The sequence below is a fragment of the Ranitomeya variabilis genome, chromosome 2 (assembly GCF_051348905.1).
Source record: "Ranitomeya variabilis isolate aRanVar5 chromosome 2, aRanVar5.hap1, whole genome shotgun sequence".
Taxonomy (NCBI): Eukaryota; Metazoa; Chordata; class Amphibia; order Anura; family Dendrobatidae; genus Ranitomeya; species Ranitomeya variabilis.
Window position 1 is genome coordinate 443,446,632 of NC_135233.1, and position 26,831 is coordinate 443,473,462.

At 46.9% G+C, this 26,831-nt stretch overlaps 1 protein-coding gene across 2 annotated transcripts in view; it reads right to left on the minus strand.

The window, feature by feature from the left end:
• GTF2H1 (general transcription factor IIH subunit 1) overlaps window positions 1–24,182 on the minus strand; it is a 36,157-nt gene extending 11,975 nt beyond the window's left edge. The window contains exons 1-8 of one of the 2 annotated variants that reach the window (XM_077287144.1): window positions 24,074–24,182; window positions 20,876–21,048; window positions 20,398–20,590; window positions 19,677–19,839; window positions 18,784–18,877; window positions 17,811–17,960; window positions 16,954–17,033; window positions 15,878–16,005 (exon numbers count right to left, since the gene is read on the minus strand). In XM_077287144.1, the coding sequence (XP_077143259.1) occupies window positions 15,878–16,005; window positions 16,954–17,033; window positions 17,811–17,960; window positions 18,784–18,877; window positions 19,677–19,839; window positions 20,398–20,590; window positions 20,876–21,029 (962 nt within the window). In that variant the 5' untranslated portion in view covers window positions 21,030–21,048; window positions 24,074–24,182. Of the gene's footprint in view, window positions 1–15,877; window positions 16,006–16,953; window positions 17,034–17,810; window positions 17,961–18,783; window positions 18,878–19,676; window positions 19,840–20,397; window positions 20,591–20,875; window positions 21,049–23,993 lie in introns of both variants that reach the window. The other variant, XM_077287143.1, reaches the window with a different exon arrangement.
• Window positions 24,183–26,831: the final 2,649 nt, after the last annotated feature.

A 26,831-nucleotide genomic window follows, 5' to 3' on the forward strand; every position in this document is an offset into this window, starting at 1 on the left:
CCTGCTGACATGTTCCCTTTAATCCCCTTTATGACCTGGTGATTTTCCTATTTTTGCCCTTTGTATTTTCCTCCCCTTATTCCAAGAGCCATAACATTTTTTTTTTTTATTTTTCCGTCCCCTTTGCCATTTGAGGGCTTGTTTTTTGCAGGACGAGTTGTAATTGTGAATGACATCATTCATTTTTTCATGTTGTGATGTACTGGAAAGTGGGAAAAAAACTCCAAATGAAATAGCAAAAAAAGTGCAATTCCACAACGGAATATATATATATATATATATATATATATATATATATATATATATATATATATATATATATATATATATATATATATATATATACACACACATCATGTGTTCATTATATGGTAAAACCGACCTGGCAATATATGACTCGCCACGTCAGTACGAGTACCAAACATGTATAGGTGTCTTTTTTTTTTTTTTTTTTTAAGTGGTGGAAAAAAATTCCCTTACCGTATGTCGCCAATTTCCGAGACCTGTAGAGTTTTCATTTTTTGGGCTCTGGGGCATAGTATGAACTTATTTTTTGTGCCAAAAAAGTCATCAGCTGTCCTGACAACCCATCGGTGCCTCAATATCATGTGACAGGGATGCCGATGGGCAGTATGAATAACGAGCTTCTGGCCAGTGCGTGTTAAATCCCGCTTTCAGTGATTGATAGTGGGATTTAACTGATTAAACAGCAGCGGGTTCTGTTAAATGCACATTTTCATCCGCGCTTTGACGTAAATATACATCAAAGGTCATGAAGGTGTTAAACAATACCATTTTGACCACCAGCAGTCACCACTAGGGGGAGCCAAGGAACATACTGTATACTGCAATCTGATTGAGTTCAGTGTATAAACCGTTTACAGTGAGCTCCCTCAAATGGTGGCAGCTGGCAAAGTCAAAGGGTCATTGCCAAAATCGTACGTCATCCCCTTTAACATATGACAGAGGATAACTTACTGATCAATAGAGGTTCAATTGCGGATATGATCCCGAGAATAGGGCTTTAGATCTTAGCAGAGCCCAGTCTTGAATGGGGAGGTTGTGTGCAAGCAGAACCTCTATTGTCTATGGGACTGATGGAAAGAGCGATGCGCTGTTCACCAGCTTTCTCCGGCAGTCCTATAGACAATGAATAAAGAAAATGTAAGATATTCGCTCCATTCTAGTGATGAGCGAGTGTGCTCATTACTCGGGTTTCCCCAAGCATGCTCGGGTGGTCTCCAAGTATTTATGGCGTGCTCAGAGATTAGGTTCGAGTGGCCCGCAGCTGCATGATTTGCAGCTGCTTGACAGCCTGAATACATGTGGGGATTTCCTAACAAACAGGCAACCCGAGACCACCCGAGCATGCTTGGAAAATCCGAGTAACGAGCCCACTCGCTCATCACTACTCCATTCAAGTCAGGGCTCTACCGATCCTGGTTCCTGGGATCCTGAGCCATGTACTCTGGATCACTTTGGATTTCATCAGTTGGACCACCAATGGTCAGTAAATTATCCTCTATCACATGAAAAGGTTAACTTACAATTTTGGGAACAACACTTTGTAAAAAATGAATAAATAAACTTAAGTATGCGTAGCAGAATTAGAGTATTGTTATGGAAAGACCAAGTTGAAGCTCCTACAAAGATATAAGAACAGCTTAAGATCCTTATTTCTTCGTGGAGACTGAAGTTTGCTCTCTGCGTAATCAAGAAGCTGAATGAAGGGTTTCAAAAGTTATTTGAACCCCAAAGTGGCACCAATCAAAACTACAACTCATCTCACAGATAAGGAGCCCTCATACAGCTCAGCTGATGGAAACATAAAAATAGTCATGTTATGGCTCTAGAAATATAAAGACACAGATACATGTTCTGTGAAGTGTTTTAAATGACCAAAACTACAAAAAAAAAAATAAAAAAAAAAAAAGGGGATTTTTGTGTACTCACCGTAAAATCCTTTTCTCCGAGCCACTCATTGGAGGACACAGGACCATGGGTGTTATGCTGCTGTCACTAGGAGGATGACACTAAGTTGAGACAAAAAGAGTTAGCTCCTCCCCTGCAGTAAACACCCTCATGCAGGCTTCCCGAGACCCAGTTCAGTGCAAAAGCAGTAGGAGATTAATAACAATATATTACATAACAGAGTATAACATGTCAGAGAAAGTCAAGAAACAAAAAGGTAACGAGCCGTAAGGCTAACAGGGTGGGTGCTGTGTCCCCCAATGAGTGGCTCGGAGAAAAGGATTTTACGGTGAGTAGACAAAAATCCCTATTTCTCCTTCGCCACATTGGGGGACACAGGACCATGGGACGTCCCAAAGCAGTCCCTGGGTGGGAAACAATACAACCAAATAACTTTGTGTACCATCTGACTATAAATGCGCGAAAGCCGCTTGCAGAATACATCTGCCAAGGGCCGCATCCGTAGACGATTGAATGTGGACATTGTAGTGTCTTGTGAAAGTATGCAGGCTCGACCACGTTGCAGCCTTGCAAACCTGCTCCGCCGTTGCCTGGTGCCGGATGGCCCAGGAAGCACCCTGTTGTGAATTCCGTTCTCGAACTCCCTCCTGTGGTCATGAATGGTACTTTGGCGGGTTCTGTCCGTGGACTCCCTCTGGTGGCTGTGAGTGGAACTGCTGGTTCTGAGGTTGCTTCCTCAGCTGCCCTCGTTTGCGGCTAGGCTGGCTTCTCTATTTAACTCCACTCAGATCGTTACTCCATGCCAGCTGTCAATGTATCAGTACTGGTTCAGATCTCTCTCGGATCTTTCTGATGACCTGTCTACTCCAGCAGAAGCTAAGTCCCTGCTAGTTCATTTGTTGTTCATTGTGTACTGAATATATTTCTTAGTACTTGCTAAGTTCTAGTCCAGCTTGCTAACATGATATTGCCTTGCTAGCTGGAAGCTCTGGGTTGCAGAGTGGCACCTCCGCACCGTGAGTCGGTGCGGGGGTCTTTTTGCACACACTGCGTGGCTTTTTGTAGTTTGTTGTGCTGACCGCATAGATCCCTTTCCTATCCTCGGTCTATTTAGTAAGTCTGGCCTCCTTTGCTGAAACCTATTTCATCCCTGTGTTTGTGACTTTCCTCTTAACTCACAGTTAATATATGTGGGAGGCTGCCTTTACCTTTGGGGAATTTCTCTGAGGCAAGGTAAGGCTTATTTTCCTATCTTTAGGGGTAGTTAGCTCTTAGGCTGTGAAGAGGCGTCTAGGGAGAGTTAGGTACGCTCCACAGCTATTTCTAGTGTGTGTGTTATAGGATTAGGATTTGCGGTCAGCAGAGTTCCCACTTCCCAGAGCTTGTCCTGTCTTCTAGTTTAACCATCAGGTCATTCCAGGTGCACCTAACCACCAGGTCCATAACAGCACCCATCGACTGAGTGGAGTGTGCTCTAATCCCAGCCGGGATAGGCCTGCCACTGACCCGATAGGACTCTTGAATTGTAGAACGGATCCATCTGGCTATTGTGGCCTTAGACGCGGCTGAACCCTTTCTGTGACTCTCCGGGAGGACAAAGAGGGAGTCCGATCTGCGGAAGGGAGCAGTCCTAGAAACGTACCTCCTGAGGGCCCGTACCATGTCCAGGGTGTGCAGGGCTTTTTCGACCCTGTGTTTTGGCTGTGGGTAGAAGGAGGGAAGAATGATATCTTCGTTAAGGTGAAAAGATGAAACCACCTTAGGGAGAAAATCCGGAGATGGGCGTAGGACTACTCTGTCCTGGTGAAAGGAAAGAGAAGGCGCCCGGCAGGATAGTGCGGCCAACTCCGAGACCCGTCTGATAGATGTCACCGCCACAAGGAAGGCGACCTTCCAGGAGAGGACAGATAGCGGGACATCCTGCAGAGGTTCGAACGGGGGTTCCTGAAGCACGCCCAAAACCAAATTGAGATCCCAGGTCTCTAAAGGCATTCTGTAGGGGGGTACCACGTGGGAGACCCCTTGAATGAAGGTCCTGACTTGCAAGTTGGCAGCGATCTTACGTTGGAAGAACACAGATAACGCTGAGATCTGACCTTTGAGGGAACGGAGCGCCAGGCCGGAATCCATGCCGGACAGTAGAAAATCCAAAATGGTAGGGATTGAGAAAACAAGCGGGGGTCGACCTCGGAGCCTGCACCATGAGAAGAAGGTTTTCCAAGGGCGGTGATAGATGCAAGCGGAAGACGTTTTACGAGCGCTTATCATAGTGGGGATGACCTGCTGGGAGAAACCAGCTTGAGTTAGAATCCAGGTTTCAACAGCCATGCTGTTAAACGTAGGGCCCCTGAGCTTTGGTGATAGATCGGCCCTTGGCGAAGCAGGTCTGGACGGTCTGGTAACCGCCAGGGGACGTCTGATACGAGCTGAACGAGCACAGCGTACCATGCGCGACGTGGCCAATCCGGGGGGACAAGAATCACCGGAACCCCCTCCGCCTTGATTTTTCGGATCACCTTCGGTAGTAAGGGAAGCGGAGGAAACACGTACGGGAGTTGGAACTTGATGCCACGGGGATATCAGTGCATCCACCCCGATGGCCTGGGGATCCCGAGAACATGCTATGAAGTTGGGAACTTTGGCGTTCATTCTGGACGCCATCAGATCCACGTCCGGAGTCCCCCAGAGAAGGCAAATCTGCTGGAAAACCTCCGGATGGAGTTCCCACTCCCCCGAGGCGAGACCCTGACGGCTGAGAAAATCCGCCGCCCAGTTTTCGACGCTTGGAATGTGCACTACAGAAATGGTGGAGTGGTTGGCCTCGGCCCAACGGAGAATGTGGGAGACCTCCTGCAACGCCGCCCTGCTGCGGGTACCCCCTGATGGTTTATGTACGCCACCGCTGTGACGTTGTCTGATTGGATTCGAACTGGGTGACCCGCGAGCAGGAAGTGAAAGCATCTCAGAGCAAGTCTGATCGCTCGAATCTCCAAAATGTTTATGGGAAGTCTCGACTCCCGAATTGTTCAAATCCCCTGGGCAGTGTGGTGGCAAAACACCGCTCCCCAACCGAGGAGACTGGCGTCGGTAGTCACCACCAGCCAGCGGATCGGGAGAAAAGACCTCCCCTGGAGGCGAGATGATCTTAGAGTCCACCATGTGAGGGCTTGCTTGATCCGTGGGGACAGAGGACATGGCCGATGAGGGACAAGGGACTCCTGTCCCAATTGTCCAGCAGAGCCTGTTGTAAAGGGCAGAGATGGAGCTGAGCGAAGGGAACCGCTTCTATTGCGGCCACCATTTTCCCCAGGATCCTCATGGCAAACCGAATGGACCACGGGTGCGGATGACAGAGCGTCCGAACTCCCTGCTGAAGCTCTTGGGTCTTGGACCGAGGTAGCAAGACCAGCCCCTTTGACGTGTCCAGGATCATGCCTAGGAAGGAGGTCCGTTGTGTAGGAATGGGGGAGGACTTGTCCAAGTTGATTAACCATCCCAGGCGCAAAAGAGAATCCAAGGTAATGCGGACGCTTGCTTCGCAGGCCTGATAAGACGGACCCTTTATCAGGAGGTCGTTTAAGTATGGCAAAACGACCACTCCTCGGGAGTGAAGAATGGCCATGACCGCCGCCATGACCTTTGTGAATACCTTGGGCGTAGTGGCAAGGCCGAAGGGTAAGGCCGTGAATTGAAAGTGGTCCTCTTGGATGGTGAAGCGGAGGAACTTTTGATGTGGCGGGAAGATTGGGATATGGAGATAAGCATCTTTGATGTCTACTGATGCTAGGAATTCGCCTGTCTCCATTGAGGAGATGACTGACCGGAGTGACTCCATCCTGAAGTGCCGAACCTTTACGTACTTGTTTAGGAGCTTTAGGTCCACAATAGGGCGCACCGTTCCGTCCTTTTTCGGAACGACGAAGAGGTTTGAGTAAAAACCTCTGAATCTCTGGTGTTCTGGGACCGGAACAATGACCCCGTTTTGGCGGAGGGATTTGATGGCGCGATGAAGTGCGTGAGATTGAGCCCCCGAACTTGGGAGACGAGGGGGGAAAAACCTTGCTGGAGGAGAGGCGGAGAATTCTATTTTGTAACCAGAAGACACCAAATCTCTGACCCATTCGTCGTGGACGACGGAAAGCCAGACTTGTTGAAAGAGAAGAAGACGTCCGCCTACTTTGGAGGTGTCGACTGGGAGAGTCCCCGAGTCATTGTGAAGGGAATCTGGCAGGCCTGGACCCTCTGGTTCTGGGTTGTCTAGGTTTTCCTCGCCAGGACTGATTCGGCCGGTATGAAGGCCGGGAGTCTCTGTCTGTGCGTGGAGATCGTTCTGACCTGGAAGAGGCTGCTGAGTTGGACCAGAATGGGCTACTGCGAAAGGGCCGAAAGCGAAAATATTGTTGCCGCTGAAAAGCAGTTTTTGGCCTGTGTTGTGGGAGGAACTTGCTCTTCCCACCTGTAGCGTCGGAAATAAGCTGGTCTAATTTTTCTCCAAAGAGGCGTCCGCTCTGAAAAGGAAGGGAAATCAGAGACTTCTTTGAGGAGGAACCTGCGCGCCACTCTCTAAGCCAGATAGCTCTCCTTATGGTGATGGCGTTTGAAGCCGCAGTTGCCGCACAGTCCGCTGCGTCTAAAGACGCGTACATCACATAATCTCCAGCCATGGCAATTTGTTTGGCAAGGTCCGCTGCCTCAGACGGGAGATCCTGTTCCTGAATGGATTTTGCCAGGGCATCTGCCCAGAAAACCATCGCTTTGGCGACCCAAGCCGCCGCGAAGGAAGGAGATAGAGAGGAACCTGAGGCCTCGTACACTGAGCGAGCTAGGGAATCTAGCTGGCGTTCTGTGGGATTTTTAATCGAAGCACCATCAGGTACGGATAAGAAAGTCTTGGTAGCCAAGCGCGATACTGGAGGATCTACTAGTGGAGATTCCGTCCAATCTTTAACAAGATCTGCGGAAAAGGGATACTTCGATTCCAGGGCCTTTTTGCCTGTAAAACGTTTATCCGGTCGGTCCCTGTGTCGCCGGACTATATCCAGGAAATCTGGGTGAGAGGCGAACACCTTATGGGAACGCTTGGTTCTCGTAAAGGAGACAATGGTCCGGTGCAGAATTAGGGTCATCGTACACTTTTAGCGCATGATTGACTGCCTCGATGAGGGAGTCAACAGTAGATCTAAACTCCGGAGCATCCGGATCTAAGGATGCATCAGACTCATACTCAGAGTCGTGATCGCTACGAGTCCCTGGAGAGGGTGAGAGAGAAGTGGAGCTACCAGAGGCTGAATGGCATGGTGAATGCTCAGGAGAGGAAGTGCGGATCCTGTTATGATCCCAATGGCAGGGAACCTCAAGATTACAGCAAAGTCTGCAAAACATAAATACCAGCTCATAGGGAAGTGGTAACTAGGCTGACCATATACCTGATCCTAGCGCAAACACTAACAGCAGCCGGGGAACGTGCCTACGTTGATTCTAGACGTCTCGTGCCAGCCGGAGAACTAACTACCCCTATCAGGGAAAATAAGACCTCTCTTGCCTCCAGAGAAAAGACCCCAAAGTAATACAAGCCCCCAACAAATAATAACGGTGAGGTAAGAAGAAAAGACAAACGTAAGAATGAACTAGATTTAGCAAAGAGAGGCCCACTGACTAATAGCAGAATATAGTAAGAAGACTTATATGGTCAGCAAAAAACCCTGCAAAATATCCACGCTGAATATCCAAGAACCCCCAAACCGACTGACGGTGTGGGGGGAGAATATCAGCCCCCCTAGAGCTTCCAGCAATAACAGGAATCAAATATTGTACAAGCTGGACAAAAAATATGAACAATGCAAATGATCAAGAGTACGAAAGCAGGACTTAGCTTATCTTGCAAAGAACCAGGACCTGAAGACAGGAGCAAACAGAAGTGAACTGATTACAACGAAGCCAGGCACTGGACTGAGAATCCAGGAAGTTTAAATAGCAACACCCCAGGCCTAACGAAGCAGGTGAGCACCAACCTGGTAAAAGACAATCCAAGTGCCAAATCACTAGTGACCACAAGAGGGAGCCAAAAAGTATAGTTCACAACAGTACCCCCCCTTTAAGGAGGGATCACCGAACCCTCACCAAGACCACCAGGGCGACCAGGATGAGCAGCGTGGAAGGCACGAACCAAATCGGCCGCATGAACATCAGAGGCGGCCACCCAGGAATTATCCTCCTGACCATAGCCCTTCCATTTGACCAAATACTGGAGCCTCCGTCTAGAGAGACGAGAATCCAAGATCTTCTCCACCACGTACTCCAACTCGCCCTCAACCAACACCGGAGCAGGAGGCTCAACAGCAGGAACCACAGGCACAACGTACCGCCGTAACAAAGACCTATGGAACACGTTGTGAATGGTAATCGACACCGGAAGATCCAAACGAAAAGAAACCGGGTTAAGAACTTCCAAAATTTTATAAGGACCAATAAAGCGGGGCTTAAACTTAGGAGAGGAAACCTTCAGAGGGACATACCGAGAAGACAACCAAACCAAATCCCCAACACGAAGTCGGGGGCCCACACCGCGGCGGCGGTTGGCAAAACGCTGAGCCTTCTCCTGTGACAACTTCAAGTTGTCCACCACATGATTCCAAATCCGCTGCAACCTATCCACCACGGAATCCACCCCAGGACAGTCAGAAGACTCAACATGCCCCGAGGAAAAACGAGGATGAAAACCAGAGTTGCAGAAAAATGGCGAAACCAAAGTAGCGGAACTAGCCCGATTATTGAGGGCAAACTCAGCCAATGGCAAGAAGGTCACCCAATCATCCTGATCTGCAGAAACAAAACATCTCAAATAAGCCTCCAGTGTCTGATTAGTTCGCTCCGTTTGACCATTAGTCTGAGGATGGAAGGCAGATGAAAACGACAAATCAATGCCCATCTTAGCACAAAAAGATCGCCAGAATCTGGACACAAACTGGGATCCTCTGTCGGACACGATATTCTCCGGAATGCCGTGTAAACGAACCACATTCTGAAAAAACAAAGGAACCAGATCGGAAGAGGAAGGCAACTTAGGCAAGGGTACCAAATGGACCATCTTGGAAAAACGATCACACACCACCCAGATGACAGACATTCCCCGAGACACCGGAAGATCAGAAATGAAATCCATGGAAATGTGCGTCCAAGGCCTCTTCGGGACGGGCAAGGGCAAAAGCAACCCGCTAGCACGAGAACAACAAGGCTTAGCCCGAGCACAAGTCCCACAGGACTGCACAAATGACCGCACATCCCGTGACAAGAAAGGCCACCAAAAGGACCTAGCCACCAAATCTCGGGTACCAAAAATTCCCAGATGCCCTGCCAACACCGAGGAATGAACCTCGGAAATGACTCTGCTGGTCCATTTATCAGGAACAAACAGTCTGTCGGGTGGACACGAGTCAGGTCTACCAGCCTGAAATCTCTGCAACACACGTCGCAAATCCGGAGATATGGCCGACAAGATCACTCCCTCTTTAAGAATACCAACTGGCTCCGAGACTCCAGGAGAGTCAGGCACAAAGCTCCTAGAGAGAGCATCAGCCTTAACATTCTTCGAACCAGGCAGGTATGAGACCACAAAGTCAAAACGAGAGAAAAACAATGACCAACGAGCCTGTCTAGGATTCAGGCGCTTAGCAGACTCGAGATACATCAGATTTTTGTGATCAGTCAAGACCACCACACGATGCTTAGCACCCTCGAGCCAATGACGCCACTCCTCAAATGCCCACTTCATGGCCAACAACTCCCGATTACCAACATCATAGTTCCACTCAGCAGGCGAAAACTTCCTAGAGAAAAAGGCACATGGTCTCATCACAGAACAACCAGAGCCTCTCTGCGATAAAACAGCCCCAGCACCGATCTCAGAAGCATCCACTTCAACCTGAAAGGGAAGTGAGACATCAGGCTGGCACAAAACAGGCGCCGAAGTAAACCGGCGCTTCAGCTCCTGGAAGGCCTCCACGGCTGCAGGAGCCCAATTAGCCACATCAGAACCTTTCTTGGTCATATCCGTCAAAGGTTTAACAACGCTAGAAAAATTAGCGATAAAGCGACGGTAGAAATTAGCGAACCCCAAGAACTTCTGAAGACTCTTAACAGACGTGGGCTGAGTCCAATCATGAATAGCTCGGACCTTGACTGGGTCCATCTCCACGGCAGAAGGGGAGAAAATAAAACCCAAAAAGGAAACCTTCTGCACTCCAAAGAGACACTTTGAGCCCTTCACAAACAAAGCGTTATCACGCAAAACCTGAAACACCATCCTGACCTGCTTTACATGAGAATCCCAATCATCCGAGAAAACTAGAATATCATCAAGATACACAATCAAAAATTTATCCAGATACTTCCGGAAGATATCATGCATAAAGGACTGAAACACTGAAAGGGCATTAGAGAGCCCAAAGGGCATCACCAAGTATTCAAAATGACCTTCGGGCGTATTGAATGCAGTTTTCCATTCATCTCCCTGCCTAATGCGCACAAGGTTGTACGCACCACGAAGATCTATGTTGGTGAACCACTTGGCGCCCTTAATCCGAGCAAACAAGTCTGACAATAGCGGCAACGGATACTGAAACTTAACAGTGATTTTATTCAGAAGCCGATAGTCTATACAAGGTCTCAAAGACCCGTCTTTCTTGGCCACAAAAAAAAAATCCCGCACCGAGAGGGGAAGAGGATGGACGAATATGCCCCTTCTCCAAAGACTCCTTGACATAAGAACGCATTGCGGCATGCTCGGGTACAGACAAATTAAATAATCGTCCCTTAGGAAATTTACTGCCAGGAATCAAATCTATAGCGCAGTCACAGTCCCTATGAGGAGGAAGAGCACTGGACCTGGACTCACTGAATACATCCTGATAGTCACACAAATACTCAGGAACTTCTGAAGGAGTAGAAGTAGCAATAGACACGGGCGAAGAATCGCAATGAATTCCCTGACAACCCCAACTTGAGACAGACATAGCCTTCCAATCCAAAACAGGATTATGGGTCTGTAACCATGGCAGACCTAAAACGACCAAATCATTCATTTTATGCAGAACAAGAAAACGAATCACCTCCCGATGTTCAGGAGTCATGCACATGGTCACTTGTGTCCAATACTGCGGTTTATTTTCCGCCAGTGGCGTAGCATCAATTCCTCTGAGAGGAATCGGAACCTTTAAAGGCTCCAGGACAAAACCGCAGCGCTTGGCAAACGACAAGTCCATAAGACTCAAGGCAGCACCTGAATCCACAAATGCCATAACAGGGTAGGAAGACAATGAACAAATTAAAGTCACAGACAAAATAAATTTAGGCTGCAAATTACCAATGGAGACAGGACTGACAACCTTGGTTAGGCGTTTAGAGCATGCTGATATAACATGTGTAGAATCACCACAGTAAAAACACAGCCCATTCTGACGTCTATGATTTTGTCGTTCGGTTCTAGTCAGGATTCTATCGCATTGCATTGAGACAGGTGTCTGTTCAGACAACACCGCCAGAGGTTTAGCGGACTTGCGCTCCCGCAAACGCCGATCAATCTGAATAGCCAGCGCCATAGAATCATTCAGACTTGTAGGAATTGTAAAACCCACCATCACATTCTTAATGGCTTCAGAAAGGCCATTTCTGAAATTTGCGGCCAGAGCACATTCATTCCATCGAGTAAGCACGGACCATTTCCGAAATTTTTGGCAGTACACCTCAGCTTCATCCTGGCCCTGAGAGATGACCAGTAGAGCTTTTTCTGCCTGAATTTCAAGATTAGGCTCCTCATAAAGCAATCCGAGCGCCAGAAAAAACGCATCAACATCCGCCAATGCAGGATCTCCTGGCGCTAACGAGAAAGCCCAATCCTGAGGGTCGCCACGCAAGAAGGAGATAATAATTTTAACTTGCTGAGCTGAATCTCCAGACGAACGAGGTTTCAAAGATAGAAACAATTTACAATTATTCCTAAAATTCCTAAATTTAAAATCGATCTCCAGAGAACAGCTCAGGAATAGGTATCTTAGGCTCTGACATAGGACTGCTAACAACAAAATCCTGAATGCCCTGCACACGTGCAGCAAGCTGATCCACACTAGTAATCAAGGTCTGAACATTCATGTCTGCAGCAAAGCTTCAAGCCACTCAGAGATAAAGGGGAGGAAGAAAAAAAAAAAAAAAAAAAAAACTCAGAACTTCTTTTCTTTTAATCCCACTTCAGCAATGCATTAACTATTTATTGGCCTGGCTTACTGTTATGATCCCAATGGCAGGGAACCTCAAGATTACAGCAAAGTCTGCAAAACATAAATACCAGCTCATAGGGAAGTGGTAACTAGGCTGACCATATACCTGATCCTAGCGCAAACACTAACAGCAGCCGGGGAACGTGCCTACGTTGATTCTAGACGTCTCGCGCCAGCCGGAGAACTAACTACCCCTATCAGGGAAAATAAGACCTCTCTTGCCTCCAGAGAAAAGACCCCAAAGTAATACAAGCCCCCAACAAATAATAACGGTGAGGTAAGAAGAAAAGACAAACGTAAGAATGAACTAGATTTAGCAAAGAGAGGCCCACTGACTAATAGCAGAATATAGTAAGAAGACTTATATGGTCAGCAAAAAACCCTGCAAAATATCCACGCTGAATATCCAAGAACCCCCAAACCGACTGACGGTGTGGGGGGAGAATATCAGCCCCCCTAGAGCTTCCAGCAATAACAGGAATCAAATATTGTACAAGCTGGACAAAAAATATGAACAATGCAAATGATCAAGAGTACGAAAGCAGGACTTAGCTTATCTTGCAAAGAACCAGGACCTGAAGACAGGAGCAAACAGAAGTGAACTGATTACAACGAAGCCAGGCACTGGACTGAGAATCCAGGAAGTTTAAATAGCAACACCCCAGGCCTAACGAAGCAGGTGAGCACCAACCTGGTAAAAGACAATCCAAGTGCCAAATCACTAGTGACCACAAGAGGGAGCCAAAAAGTATAGTTCACAACAGGATCCGTATTTTGGATGACCGTGCCTCCTTGCGGTGAGAGCGGCCCCTGCTGGCCGACGCTTCCCCTGATATAGAGGGATCTCTTAACCCATGAAAGAGTGCCCCGCTCCCCAGAGGGGTCATGAAGGGATTCAATCGCTTTGGCCAACGAAGCCATGGATTGTGACAGACGCGGCCCACTGAGGAGGGCTAGATACACTGGGGTCGGTAGCGGCGGAGGGCTCCTGGGCACATTGGGTATCACAGGCAGGGCAGAGAGGGGAACTTTGAGGCCGAGGGTGAGGCCTGGCAGGTGGTACACGCAGTAAAAAAGGTGGTATGCACCTTGGTGGTCTTTTTACCCCTTGACTGACATGTTGTACCCCAAAGTGAGAAAAGAGGCTGCTAGTGGAAGCTGAGGGGTAACTGCTGCAGGGAAGCGCTAAGCGTCGTCTCCTTACCCAGGTCCTGTGCCCCGCAAGTCAGATAGGTGGCGTGGAAAAGAACCTCCAGAGCTGCAGGCGTGTGAAAGAAACCGGCCGGCTCTGCTGTGCAGAGGGAAAGATGGCTGCGAGAGTTTGTGGGGTAGTCTCACAGGGAGCGAGAAGCGCCAGGACCGGGGGCGGAGCCGCAAGAATGACGCGAGCGTGGGTGGGGCTTATCGGGATGCGGCCTGTACTAGGCCGAAGCCGGGGACTAAATTTTCGGCTTCGGCTGGCGCACACCCGCGGACCGCCGGAAAGACGTCACGGAGCCCTTACCGCCTTGGAGCCCTCCCAAAGCGCCGGAACACGAGGGGGCCTGAAAACGTCGGATCTCCTGTCCAGGTCGAAAAAAAAAGGACGGTGCAGGGTTAGGGGAGCCTCCATCCACCATCCCATTTAAAGGGGGGTGGAGAGGAACCGTCCGCCTCCTTCCATCATCCACCTTTTCAGTGGTGATGCAGGTGAGGGGCTGCACGGACGCCACAGTGGGAAAGGTGCCTCTGAACAGCCGAGGGTGAGACCTGGTGGGCAGGGCAGATGTCCGGCAATAAGGCCTGGCTGCAGAAGAGGATACTGGAGGTGACACTCCAGTGCTCATCTGTAAAACAGGGGGGAGATCGGTGCCCTTGAAGGGGCCTGTCGCCCCAAAAGTCAGCTCAGGCAGTGGCATCCCACGTCGCAGGAGAGGATACGGAGAGGTAAAACTCCCGTGCTCGCCTGTTGTTGGTTCGGGGAGATCGGAACATGAAAGAATCCGTCGCCCCTTCGTCCAGAAAAGAAGGTTTAAATCCAGTGTGCCTCATACGGACACTAAGCTTGAACTGGGTCTCGGGAAGCCAGCATGAGGGTGTATACTGCAGGGGAGGACCTAACTCTTTTTGTCTCAACTTAGTTTCAGCCTCCTAGTGACAGCAGCATAACACCCATGGTCCTGTGTCCCCCAATGTGGCGAAGGAGAAAATATTTGCAAGGACCGAGAATAAAGTTATTTATAACTGAGAGTAAGAACTAAACCCAAGACGTATCGGCATAATTGAGAATTGTTTTTTTCCCAGAACCCCAAAAAGAATGAAATTTACATAACGCCAAAATAGAGCAAATAACTCATATCTCGACCTTTCAAGAACAAAATGTCGGTATGTTAAAAAATGTCTACGGTGACCATACTCTTGGACATATATTAGGCGATGCCTTCCTTTGACTGTGGGGTGTCTTGTGAATTGCGCAATTTTGGAGGATTATGCTACAGGGGTAGGAGTACGGCTTTCGGAGCTTGATTGGGATAACCCACTAGACACCATGTTACGAAACGGGTCCTTATTATTTTACTCCACTTCCAGATTCTATAGCTTGTTGAGAGGGGAGGTGGACTATACTAAACGAAAAACAGGTCTCCCAAGATGGCTTACTCGTTTTCCAGATTTAACTTTGGAACATATCCTCAGGACAATGTCTTATATATGGAAGGCCTTACCGGCTTCTTCTTATAGGGAGATGTTGCTTAGATTGTACCATGGCACATATGTATCCCCACATCGTTCGTTTCTTATGGGTTTATCTCAATCGGCTAATTGTCTGAAATGTGAGGCTCCTGGGGCTGATCTTTACCACCAGTTTTGGGATTGTACAGTGATTAGGGGATTTTGGAGTGAGGTGGAAAATTTTTGTCTAGATCACCTCCTAAATTATATGCCTTGTACGCCAGAATGGGCGATATTGGGAATATGGCCGGGAGAGGGATCAAGAATCACAAGAGGGGCCAAACGTCTGATATCTATAGTTTCCATGGTGGGGAAAAAATGTATCTTACAACAGTGGATAACAGCGGAACCTCCTACGCTGACAATGTTCCTAAATAAATTAAAACATGTGTTTCGTATGGAATGGATAGAGGCACAGCTGGGCGAAGATCGTTTGGTGTCCCGCTTTTTTGATACTTGGGAGAGTTTTATCAATATGTTATCTGAGGAGATGAAAACCCATCTTATGGCTTGTTTTGAACAGTCCTCGTGGTATATTAATAGGATACTAGCAGGAGATCCTCCGATTTGTCATGGAGGGCATGCTAGGGTGTGACTGAAGCGACAATGCACTTAATAATTGTTACCAGTAGGTTAATGTGATACTGACAATGTAAAGTTATTGGTTTGTTCTTTTATTTTTATTTTGGTGTTTGGAAAAAGAAATAAAATAAGTTAAAAATGAAGGCCATTTCTTTTTGAGTGTGCAATGCTGTTGATTCTATTGTTCTCATGGACTCTGATTGCAATGTTACATGTTTCTATTGTATAATACCCATGAGATGTAAAATTGTATACTATTGTATTGATTTCTGTATTGCATATGTTGTGAATATGAATATTATATCCTTCAATAAAAAACTTCTTAAACAAAAAATGTCTACGGGCAGCATCAGATCTGAGTACTATATGGAGGAAAGCCTCACTCTTTTCGCAGTCCCGCCGCCAGCACCATGGCACTGTGGTGGTTGAATCGTTTGATGATGGCAGCGTTGCTATTCTCCTTCACAGATTTTGCACTTGACGTTGATGGCACAGACGAAATCCCGTATCCCTGAAAAAGAAGATCAATCACAGTCACCTTAGAAGCCACAAGATCACTGGGGATAACGAAGCATTAAGGGGTTGTCTCCATGTCTGATACTAAGGACCCGTCGTTACAATAGGTCATCGATATAGGATCAGTCCGACTACCCGAATCAACAAATGTTTGCAACTCCAGCGGTGAAAACAGCTGATCGTTGGCGGTAAAAGGTGTCGGACCCCACTGCTCGAATATTGATGACCTATCCCATGGATAGACCATCAAAATGATGACCGTGGAAAACCCTTTAATGTGCAGTAAACAGATCCTGCTCTGATACACGAGGAAATTATAAAAGTTTGTTCTCCGGTTTCTGATATTATTTAATATGCTGAAGTTACAGTGATGGCAAGCACAGTCACCATTGCTAAACTGGCTGCATCAACAACGCATGGCTGCTTCTGCAGTCTACTTGTAAAATATTATCCTATGCAAAAGTTCTAAAGCAATTACTGGTTCCTAGTAAAGAGGATTTCCCAAGCAGATAATATCTGTGTCTTTAAAGGTGGGCTCAGATAGCCAGGTGAAAAATCAGGCAAGTCACATACACAAGTTGCAGATGTGACGGGCTCCACGTGTCGCTCTGTGCACTTGAACACATGGCAGACGGGTGCAGGAGCTGCCTGCTATTTATCTGCACTGGTCTAGGTAATAAACGAGACCACATTATTCCATGCTGCAAACAGGATACAAATGGTGCAAGACCAAAAATACATGTGTGAACTTAACCTAAGATTACGTCCACATGGGACTGATCCCTGCAGAATTTCGGCAGTAAAATCCCGAATGGCTTCAGATTCATACATAACCGTCTATGCAAGATACGAGCCAGAACCAGAGCTCCATCATTATGGGATTTCTGCTGAAATATAAAGCTCAATAGTCAGTAGAACGACAGAATACAATCTACGGCCTTACCTCATCCAGACACTTGTCCTCCAGAGACATCAAATCTAACATAGGATTTTTTACCCCTTGGGAAACTAAGGATTTCAGACCTAGTAAAAGATCAATAGACATGTTCATTATGTGGAAGTGTAGATATGAAGAGTGTCCTGAGCCCTGAGGGTCCTTAACTGTGAGGACCCTGAGCCCAGAGGATCCTGAACCCCGAGGATCGCTTGTGCCAAGGTTCAGCTAAGAGAAAACCATGTAAAAATTGGAACAATGGCTATGTAATGTCTTCTAAGAATAACTTGTTTAAAACTCATCTGTCATGAGATTTCACAATAAAACCTGCATACATTAACCTAGCTTAGACCTGATGATGCTGGTGTACTTGCTTTGAAAATCTGTTTCCAAATGAATGTATAAACCTATTAAAACCTTTTCTAGTCTAATTTAAAAATAAGCATCTAACCATAGTGAGACTTATAATGCTCTTATTTTACTTCCCTAACCACATAGGAATAATTCTCTTTACCAGCAGGAGTGATCAGATAAGAGCAGGGAGAAGTCACTGTTTGCATTATCCTTTACAAAAACTGAATATAGACAATAGACACAGCGGCATTGCCAAAGTTGCTTCCATTTCAATTTGATGGTGTGCTCCGTGACAATGGTCCCCAGGGTCCTCCCTGACTTTCTGGTGACTGTCGGTTGTGGCCATGGGGTGCTACGACAAGTCACCAGGACCAGTGCAGATGTTATAGAGTGTGTTAAAAACCTTTTTACTCCCTGTGACCCACTTGACCATGCCGGTATCAGTGTCAGATGCAGAGTAGGCTAGTGCTCTACAAAGAACGGAATAAAGAACGGAAACCAAAATTAATGACCTTTATCGTCGAGTTTGGCGCACTCTGCAAACAAGTCTTTGGATCCAGTGTTGAGTCGATCTCTATGGAAATAATGAGATTGAAAAAAGCGGGTCCAGAACTCTTTTTCTGTTAAGCTGTGGGGAACGTTTTCATCATATTTCAGCTTCACTGCAAGGGAAAGGAAAATGGAGGTTATAAGTCCAGGAATAATGAATTCACGACTGCCAGGAATGGTTACTGAGTATCCAGAAAATGCACAACTTCATGTGAGGTGCGTGTAAAATCTGGTTCACATTATTATGCAGTTCGGAATCAGATATAGGCTGCACACATCGAGCATTTGTGGACTATCAGATGCAGGACTGGACTGTAATGTATTCTGAAATGGTTGTGACTGGCTGGGGTGAATGCGCTGGGCAGCAGATTTCATGGTCATCAACTTTTCCTTGCAGCAATGTGGTCCCCAGTTCAAATCCAACCAGGAGCCACATACCTGCCTGTAGATTGTATGTTCTCTGTGACGGAGTTGTCCCATACACAAAATTTGTCATCTATACACAGGATAAACTTAAGATCACTTTGGACCCATCAATACCAAGAATGGGACTCCACAGTTCCCAGTGCAAATAAAACAGTAGTATGTGTGACCGCCACTTAAAGGAGCTGTCCACAATCGGATATCCCCTTCTGAATACCTTTGTTTGCTCCCAGTAAAACATTAACACTTATACTTAGCACCGGTGTCAGCACTGGCTCTCTCGAGGCTCACAAAACATGATTGGTGGCAGGAATGCCCGGGAGAGCCGGTGCCGACACTGCTGGAACTGTGCCAGCAGAGTGTTACTTTACTGATGTGAAACACAGGGATCGAGAAGGGAGTTGTCAGAGTAGTAGAAACCCCTTTAACAGTGGTAGCACATGCTCGCTACAACTCCATCTCTCATGTGGTTGGGGTAACCGCTGTCATCCAGAATATCCACTGCAATCTCACCTGCAGGATATGTGCGGAATATGGACTCTATGATGTCCGGAGTCAGGTTGTATCTCAGACCATTGCATCCATCAGTTTGGGGACGAACATCAGCCTTTAAAAATAAATTAAAAAAAAAAAATTGAACTTAATTTGTGCAAAGCACCAGATACATTTTCTGTAATAAAAAAAATGTTAACTATGGTTGGATAACAAAAACAAAACAACAAAAACTGGCAAGAAGTCACAATTTTTTTTGGAAGTGATGGTTAATTACTATTATCTCATCTGCCACAACTGGAAAAGACTGTTGGATTAATCAAGTGTTTCTCTGCATTAATGTTTGTACTTGAAATTACTCAAGCCCCAAAATACATTGTGATCGATTAGCAATATATACACCATCTGCTAATTACAGGGAAGAGTGAAATCAACAGAGTTTTCCAGTAATTGGTGACATTTACCTAAAAGTAGGTGATGCAATAAAATACCCATAACTCGACTATCAAATCAATGGTCAAGAGTCAGTATCACCCGAAGTCACAAACGATGTACGGTGACGTAACCAAAGCAAGAAGGGTGGGGACCTCTGAACTGATGGGTGCTGAAGCAGCGGGGTGAGTAATGCGGATTTGATTTTATTGCCTGCTGTTAGGCAAATTTCTGCATATCCAATAATCAGTGGAAGCGGCCAGACATTTAGATTCCAGACTGGGACTTCCTCTTCTGCTTATTTTCTCTTGGATCTGGCAGCAGACACTAGCCCATTGTGTATTGTCTAATATAATGGTGTAATGTTCTCCTTCATTATCAATGACCTGATATCTGCGCGACGCTATCTCCACTGATGACTCCCTCAGATAATACAATAAGTACACCGGACACAAACAATACAATCCAGACTAAAAGCGCACCAGAAAAGCGGCTGAGATCCCCACGTCTTGCTTGTTATTGGACAGGCTGTTCTCCAAGGAGTTGAGGCTCAGACGATTAGCCCAAAACTCCTCGGCGCTGATCACCTGACTGGCCACGAGATCCTTGTAGAGCTGGAACAAGACCGGATCGTCCTTCAGCATCCTACGAGGAGAGAATAAAACATTTTTATGAACTTTTTCTAAATTCTTTATTTTCAAGATTTCTACGAGCTGTCAGTGTAAGGAAACCTCATTGTTTGCAGTTATGAAAGTTTCCTGGATTCACTTTTTACTCACGATCGACTTCCGTTAGGTCAAAATAATAATCTCAGGAGACACCCACGTATTCCCCATGTCCAGCACTGGCTCTCCGCTGCTGACCTGATGTTTGCCGACAAGCTGCAGTGGTGATATCATGATTACACAGCAAGTAACCACTGCAGCCAATCATAACTAGCAGAAATGCTGTACCCAGTGACTGACTGCAGCAGTCACACGTGCTGTAGTAGTGAAGAAACTGTTGAAGCAAGTCAACAAAGACCGAAGAAGCAGCAAAGAGACATGGCTGAACCTGGGGAGAGTGAGTTTATTATTTGAACCTGTCAAAAGCCAATGGAAAGAGGAAAGTTAATCCCTGAAAGATTCTGAACCTGAGACTGAAAGAGCCATTTTAAGAGGCCGCGATCACTACTCAGACAGGAGGTTATTTCAGAGTCTTCACCTGTTCTTTTCCTCCAATTCCTTGTTCGTCTTCCGTTTGAACTTCGGGAGCAGCTGCTGCAGCAGCTCTTTTACGGCGTCTCTCTCCTTTATTGCTGTGCTGTCATTGGAGAAATGGAAGTTTGTGGTCTCTCCCGTGTGCAGGACGAGCTGAAGCTGGACTTTTGCTTTGCCATCGGGGCTAATTTTCTGACCTGGAAGCAGCAAATAGGGACAAGTCATACATGGGAGTGAGATTAGAAAGCTATGACTGCTTTCTTAAAAACAAAAACAAAACAGCACCACACCTGTCTACAGGTTGTTTGTGCTATTGCAGCTCATTCACTTCAATGGAGATGAAGTCTAATACTACATACAACCTGGACCAGCCCTTCAAGCCTTCTGCAGCCTCGTGTTCCAACCCACAATGTATCTGAGATGTGGGTTTATCAGTAAAAGTGTCTGCCTAAAAAAAAAATGTCCCCTCGGTGCTCACTCACACTTGATGTCTCCATACATGTGGCTCACAGTGAACCGGTCCTTCCCTTCGGGGGCCCAGGCAACCCTTTCGGCCATCAGGTAGAGGGCCCCATCTTGTTTCTTCTGTCGCACCTTCTTGACGATCAGTAACACTTCTTCGGATGACGTAGCCATGGAGGAGAGAGCACGGGCGCTGTGGGGGGCACAAGGTACAATGACGAGACAGGTGACAAGTGGAGGGGATAATCCGAAGAGTCACATCACAGTGAGGGCTGGGGATAAGAAAGGAGTCAGACCGGAAGGGAGATTAGAGGATGATGAGAGTGATGGTATCTGTTAACCCTACAGGGGCAGGAGAGCGACAGGAGAGATTAGTGGAAGATGACAGGATGATGAGAGTGATGGTATCTGTTAACCCTACAGGGGCAGGAGAGCGACAGGAGAGATTAGTGGAAGATGACAGGATGATGAGAGTGATGGCATCTGTTAACCCTACAGGGGCAGGAGAGCGACAACAGAAAAAAGGAAATCTGAGTAGCCCAGTTGTGTCTGTTCATTGCATCATTACGGCACTCACTGGATTAATCACTCAGCTTTACAAAGTTCCAGAAAGGCAAATTGCTCATTATGCAGAGACCCATCCTCTATCCCCCAATACATAGGAGATTTAACTCTTAATGGCTCAAGGAAAGCAGAGTATTCCACCATTTCACATGTGTCACCTGCCCACATGCCAGATCTGTGGGGGTCTGACCGATCACTAAAATAGGGGGCACCAGTCTCCTATGGAAAGTATATAAATAGCCATTAGCTTTTTTTTTTTTTATAGTTGCATCCGTTCATGTGTTAGTTGGGAGAAGCCGGTCTCCCCCCTTGTTTTAGCAATGAGTCAGACCCCAAATATCTAACATTGAAAAATGTAACCTCTCTAAAGGGGTTAAACCAAGATATTGATCTACGTCAGCGTTGGGTTCCCAGCGATCAGGAGAAGAGAGTTCTAAGACCGCCATATGAAGGGACTATGCAGCTCCATCCAAAGTGATGGATGGTGCAAGACTCCATTCATAAGGAGAACTCAAGACAGCCACCCTCGTTCCTGGGTCACCCCACAATAAGCAACTTATCGCCTTTCCTGTGGATCAGTAATAATTTAGAACCCCAGTAACTAACATGAGTTTTTCCTAACTGGACAGAGGTGGGAGCATAAAGTGTTAATCAGTGAGAGATACAAGACCATTATCTGCGTGTAAAATAAAGTCTGATCTCCGCGTCCCCAGTTCTTGGCTGCGGTTCAGTCTCGGTGATTAAACTAATGTAATAAATGACTGATGATGAAGTCAATGGAAGCTTGTAGGCAGCAAATGCTGAGTAATGTCACAGCGCACAGAGACAGGTGCCGGGATACTCTGGGAATAAAGGGTCAGCGCTGTCGGGGGAGATTTATTAACAGACTCCAGCTCTCACTCATATAAAGCCCCTAGAAAAAAAACAAAGCAGGAACCTGACTGTAATGGACAAGGGCATCTAATATAGCGATCCCCAAACTGTGCCTTTTACAGAACTACAACTTCCAGCAAACTGCGACACTTAAGCTGCTGGTTATTCTTATGCAGAAAGGATCAGTTTATACATTGTACCTGTCGCTAGTAAATACACTTATGGTGAGTTTCTGTTAGGGGGCTCTTTTCACGTGTTCATATCTATAAGGTGGGTTACATATTTGTTAACCCCAATATATCTCTGCTTGTCTAAGAATCCGTGGGAATACTTCAGTGATATGGTGAGAAGCTGTCATTCTGTAAATGTCGGAGTCATCGAGCACATGGGGTACTAGAAGGTCGTCACTGTCACCGGGTGCAGAGGAAGGTGTATGACGATTTGTAAGGTTGGGGGCTCAGCTGTACCCCAGGACACAGTGCTGTACCGTGTATCACTATATAGGCTGATCACCTGCCTAATATTCTGTAGGTTTCCTCTTATTGGACAAAAAAAAGAGTCTCTGACCCTCGGAGGCATAGACTTCACCAGACCTCGGGAGATGTCCCGGCGGATCTGGCACCAAGACATTGGCAGCAGATCAGATTTCTTTTTCCAGCACATCCCATCGATGATCGATCAGACTGAGATCTGGTGAAGTCATCACCTTCATCTCTCCGATCTGTTGCAATGTGGCAGGAGGCACTAACCTGCCGAGAGGCCACTGCCACCGGGGAGACAAGCTGCCATCAACAGAGGTACGTGGCCAGAGCAGTGTTAGGGGGTACAGGTCACATCCACATGGTCCAAGGACCCAAGGCTTCCCAGCAAAATATCGACCCATCAAAATTGCTCCATGGTCCAGTTTTGACCCACCACACACAGGTAACACCCCACCGGAGCCGCTGTACACAGGGAGCGCCCCACCGGAGCCCGTGCACGCAGGGAACGCCCCACCGGAGCCCCTGCACGCAGGGAACGCCCCACAGGAGCCCCTGCACGCAGGGAACGCCCCACAGGAGCCCCTGCACGCAGGGAACGCCCCACAGGAGCCCCTGCACGCAGGGAACGCCCCACCGGAGCCCCTGCACGCAGGGAACGCCCCACCGGAGCCCCTGCACGCAGGGAACGCCCCACCGGAGCCCCTGCACGCAGGGAACGCCCCACAGGAGCCACTGCACGCAGGGAACACCCCACAGGAGCCACTGCACGCAGGGAACGCCCCACAGGAGCCACTGCACCCAGGGAACGCCCCACAGGACCCCCTGCACAATGGGAACACTGCATAGAACATGCCATTATGTAGATACTAGGACCCACTGGTGTAGCCGTCACAATTTGGCCCCGTCAGTCGCTCTGATCCTCGCCTGTCATTGCTGTCTGCGTCACATAAGGTGGGGAAGAGCTAGAGACCCCCAGTACTAAGACACAGCGCTGTCATCAGGAACAGGGGCCGGAGTATCTCACTATATAAGGCAGGGCTCCGGGACTATGAGGCCTGGGTATTACCATATATAAGGTAAAGGTTTCCGGGCAGTCAGCAGTGTAATAGCACCTGGTGCCGTCACTGTGTATCAGCACATACGAGGCAGCAGTCACTACGGATACACGTACACACGGTGCGTCTCTGGGTGTGTACACGGGAGGTGTGCAGACACGTACCGCTCCGGTTAGGCGCACACAGGCAGCAGCTCCATGCTCCCAGGCGGCCCCACTCGCCGCTTCTGCTTCCCTTCCTTTACCTCTAACTACGGAGCTTCGCGCAGTCCAAACTACCCCTGCGTACAGCCGCTCAGCCTCGGCCGCTCATTGGCTACTCAGAATCACATGGCCGCCGATGACAGCTCCCAGAGAATTATGGAAGCTCATTGGCCAGTAGAAAACGGCTTATGCTATTGGTTATTTGGGGTTTCATGGTCTCAGCAAAATTCACCAATCAAACGCCTCTCTGCTAATCGCTTGCTCATTGATGGCTTGTGTCGCAAATATGACGCTTTTGAGGAAATCCCACCAAAAAAATGACGGCTGTATCCTACTTATACACCACAAATAAATACTGAGTATAGTTGTTATATAGCATTAATTACATGGATACTGTGAGATAAAAATCACAGTTTTTCTCCAATATAGCAGTCACTTTCCCACAACCAGTTCTGCAGGTGTCTCTTGGGGTTTCATTTTTTAAAGGGCCACTGTCACCCCCCCCCCCAGCCGTTATAAACTAAAAGAGCCATCTTGTACAGCAGTAATGCTGCAGTCTAGCAAGGTGGCTCTTTTAGTTTTTGATTCATTTATTACCTCAAAAAAGCGTTTTAAAAATTGGCCACACATACCAGATATTATACCTGGAGGCGGTCCGAAGCGTCCTGTATGAATCCCCCAACTGCCGTCACTCTTCTCTTCAGGGCCGATGGTCCCCGCCCCCTGAGCGCTGTTATCGTCTGAAATCCGGCGCCTGCGCTGTGCGTGCCTGCCTGGGGCCTGCGCAGTGTTCATTGTCAGTGCGGCCACACTGTTGCTGAATCCCCCGCCCCGCACTGTTATTCATTATGTGCAGTGCGGGGCTGGGGTTCCTGGGCATGCGCACTGCACTGTTTAGACGCTCCCCAGCTCCGACGCTCCCCAGCTCCGACGCTCCCCCGCCTTCCCAGGAACCCCAGCCCCGCACTGTGCATAATGAATAACAGTGCGGGGCGGGGGATTCAGGTGGCCGCACTGACAACACTGCGCAGGCCCCAGGCAGGCACGCACAGCGCAGGCGCCGGATTTCAGAAGATAACAGCGCTCAGGGGGCGGGGACCATCGGCCCTGAAGAGAAGAGTGACGGCAGTTGGGGGATTCATACAGGACGCTTCGGACCGCCTCCAGGTATAATATCTGGTATTTGTGGCCAATTTTTAAAACGCTTTTTTGAGGTAATAAATGAATCAAAAACTAAAAGAGCCACCTTGTTAGACTGCAGCATTACTGCTGCACAAGGTGGCTCGTTTAGTTTATAACGGCTGGAGGGGGTGACAGTGACCCTTTAAGGTGTCGGTACGATTCAGGCGATACTAAATTAATATAGGTTTTTATTAGGTTTTTTACTGCTTTTAATTAAAAACTTTTATATATTTTTATTGTTTTTATTTAATTCAGAGACCGACATTATTGGTATTTTTCTGGGGACGGCTGTGGGAGACTTTCAGGGCGACCTGCAGTCTCTCCTGATGTCACTTTGGGGTGTATGTGACTTCTTTAATAAATAAGAAACACAATTTTGTCATTTTGTTTTTAAAGGGAAGGTGTCATCAGAAGCGGACCTGTTGTTTGAATGAAGTTTTTCTGCCAATATGTTTTCCCCATCATAATCTGTATTACAAATATAACACTGGTCAACGCAATTTTTCTGGCAAAAGGTTTTAAAACATATTTTAAGTCAATTTTGGCTGCTGATTACGAATATGAACTTCGTTTTTGGCTATCACATCAGGATTTCGAGATATTTTCAATTTTTGATGAAAATTACTCCTATCTAATGTTTTATGATAAAAACACATGATTTTCGATACTACATTGTATATTTTTAATCAAGGAATAACAAAGATTACAAAGTCTATGTACAGCAAATCAAATATACTTCCAAAATTAAAATACAAGATATAAAAACACATATATATGGCACACAGATGAATGACAAATAGCAGTTATTTGAACTTTCTTTTCTTGGCTGATCTGTGATGTACAGCTTCTGGGTTGCCTCTCATCAAGCTCCAGCAATAGTCAGCCATCATATGTGAGTCCCACCGGCCTCTATACCGTTCTTCCATTGTTTTAATATCCTGATGAAAACGCTCCCCTTGTTCCTCACTCACATCCCCAAGGTTCTCTGGAAAAAAAGTCCAAATGGCTGTGTAAATAGTGAATCTTGATACTCATTCTACATCCAAGATTTCGCAGACTCATTAGTCCACAATCTCTTCATAGTTGTCTGCTTTCTTATTCCCTAGAAACTTCTGCACATTACAAAATGCATTCCAAGCTCTTTCTTCTGTCTCATTCATTGATGTGATAAAATTTGGGTCTCTCATAAGTGTTCTTATTTGAGGTCCATCAACTATTCCAGCCTTTTTCTTCTCTTCACTAAGACCAGGAAAAGTTGAACATGTATAGTTAAAGCATTCTCCACTGTGATTGAGAGCTTTGACGAACTGCTTCATCAATCCAAGTTTTATGTGTAAGGGAGGAAAGACAATGTCCTTCCTATCCACTAGAGGATCATGGATGACATTCTTATCGCCAGATGCCAAACTCTGTCGCTGAGGCCATTCAGTTTTCACCCAATGCTCTGCTATCCTAGTAGCACAGAAAACAAGGGTGTTATCATAACAAATGGGAATTCTGCATGTTCAAAGAAAACAAAGATATTCTCAGATTTATTGGGAGACTAAATGAAAACTAAATTTACCTTAGGGAACAGTATAAACCGGCACTTTTCATACACTACTTATATTTATCATG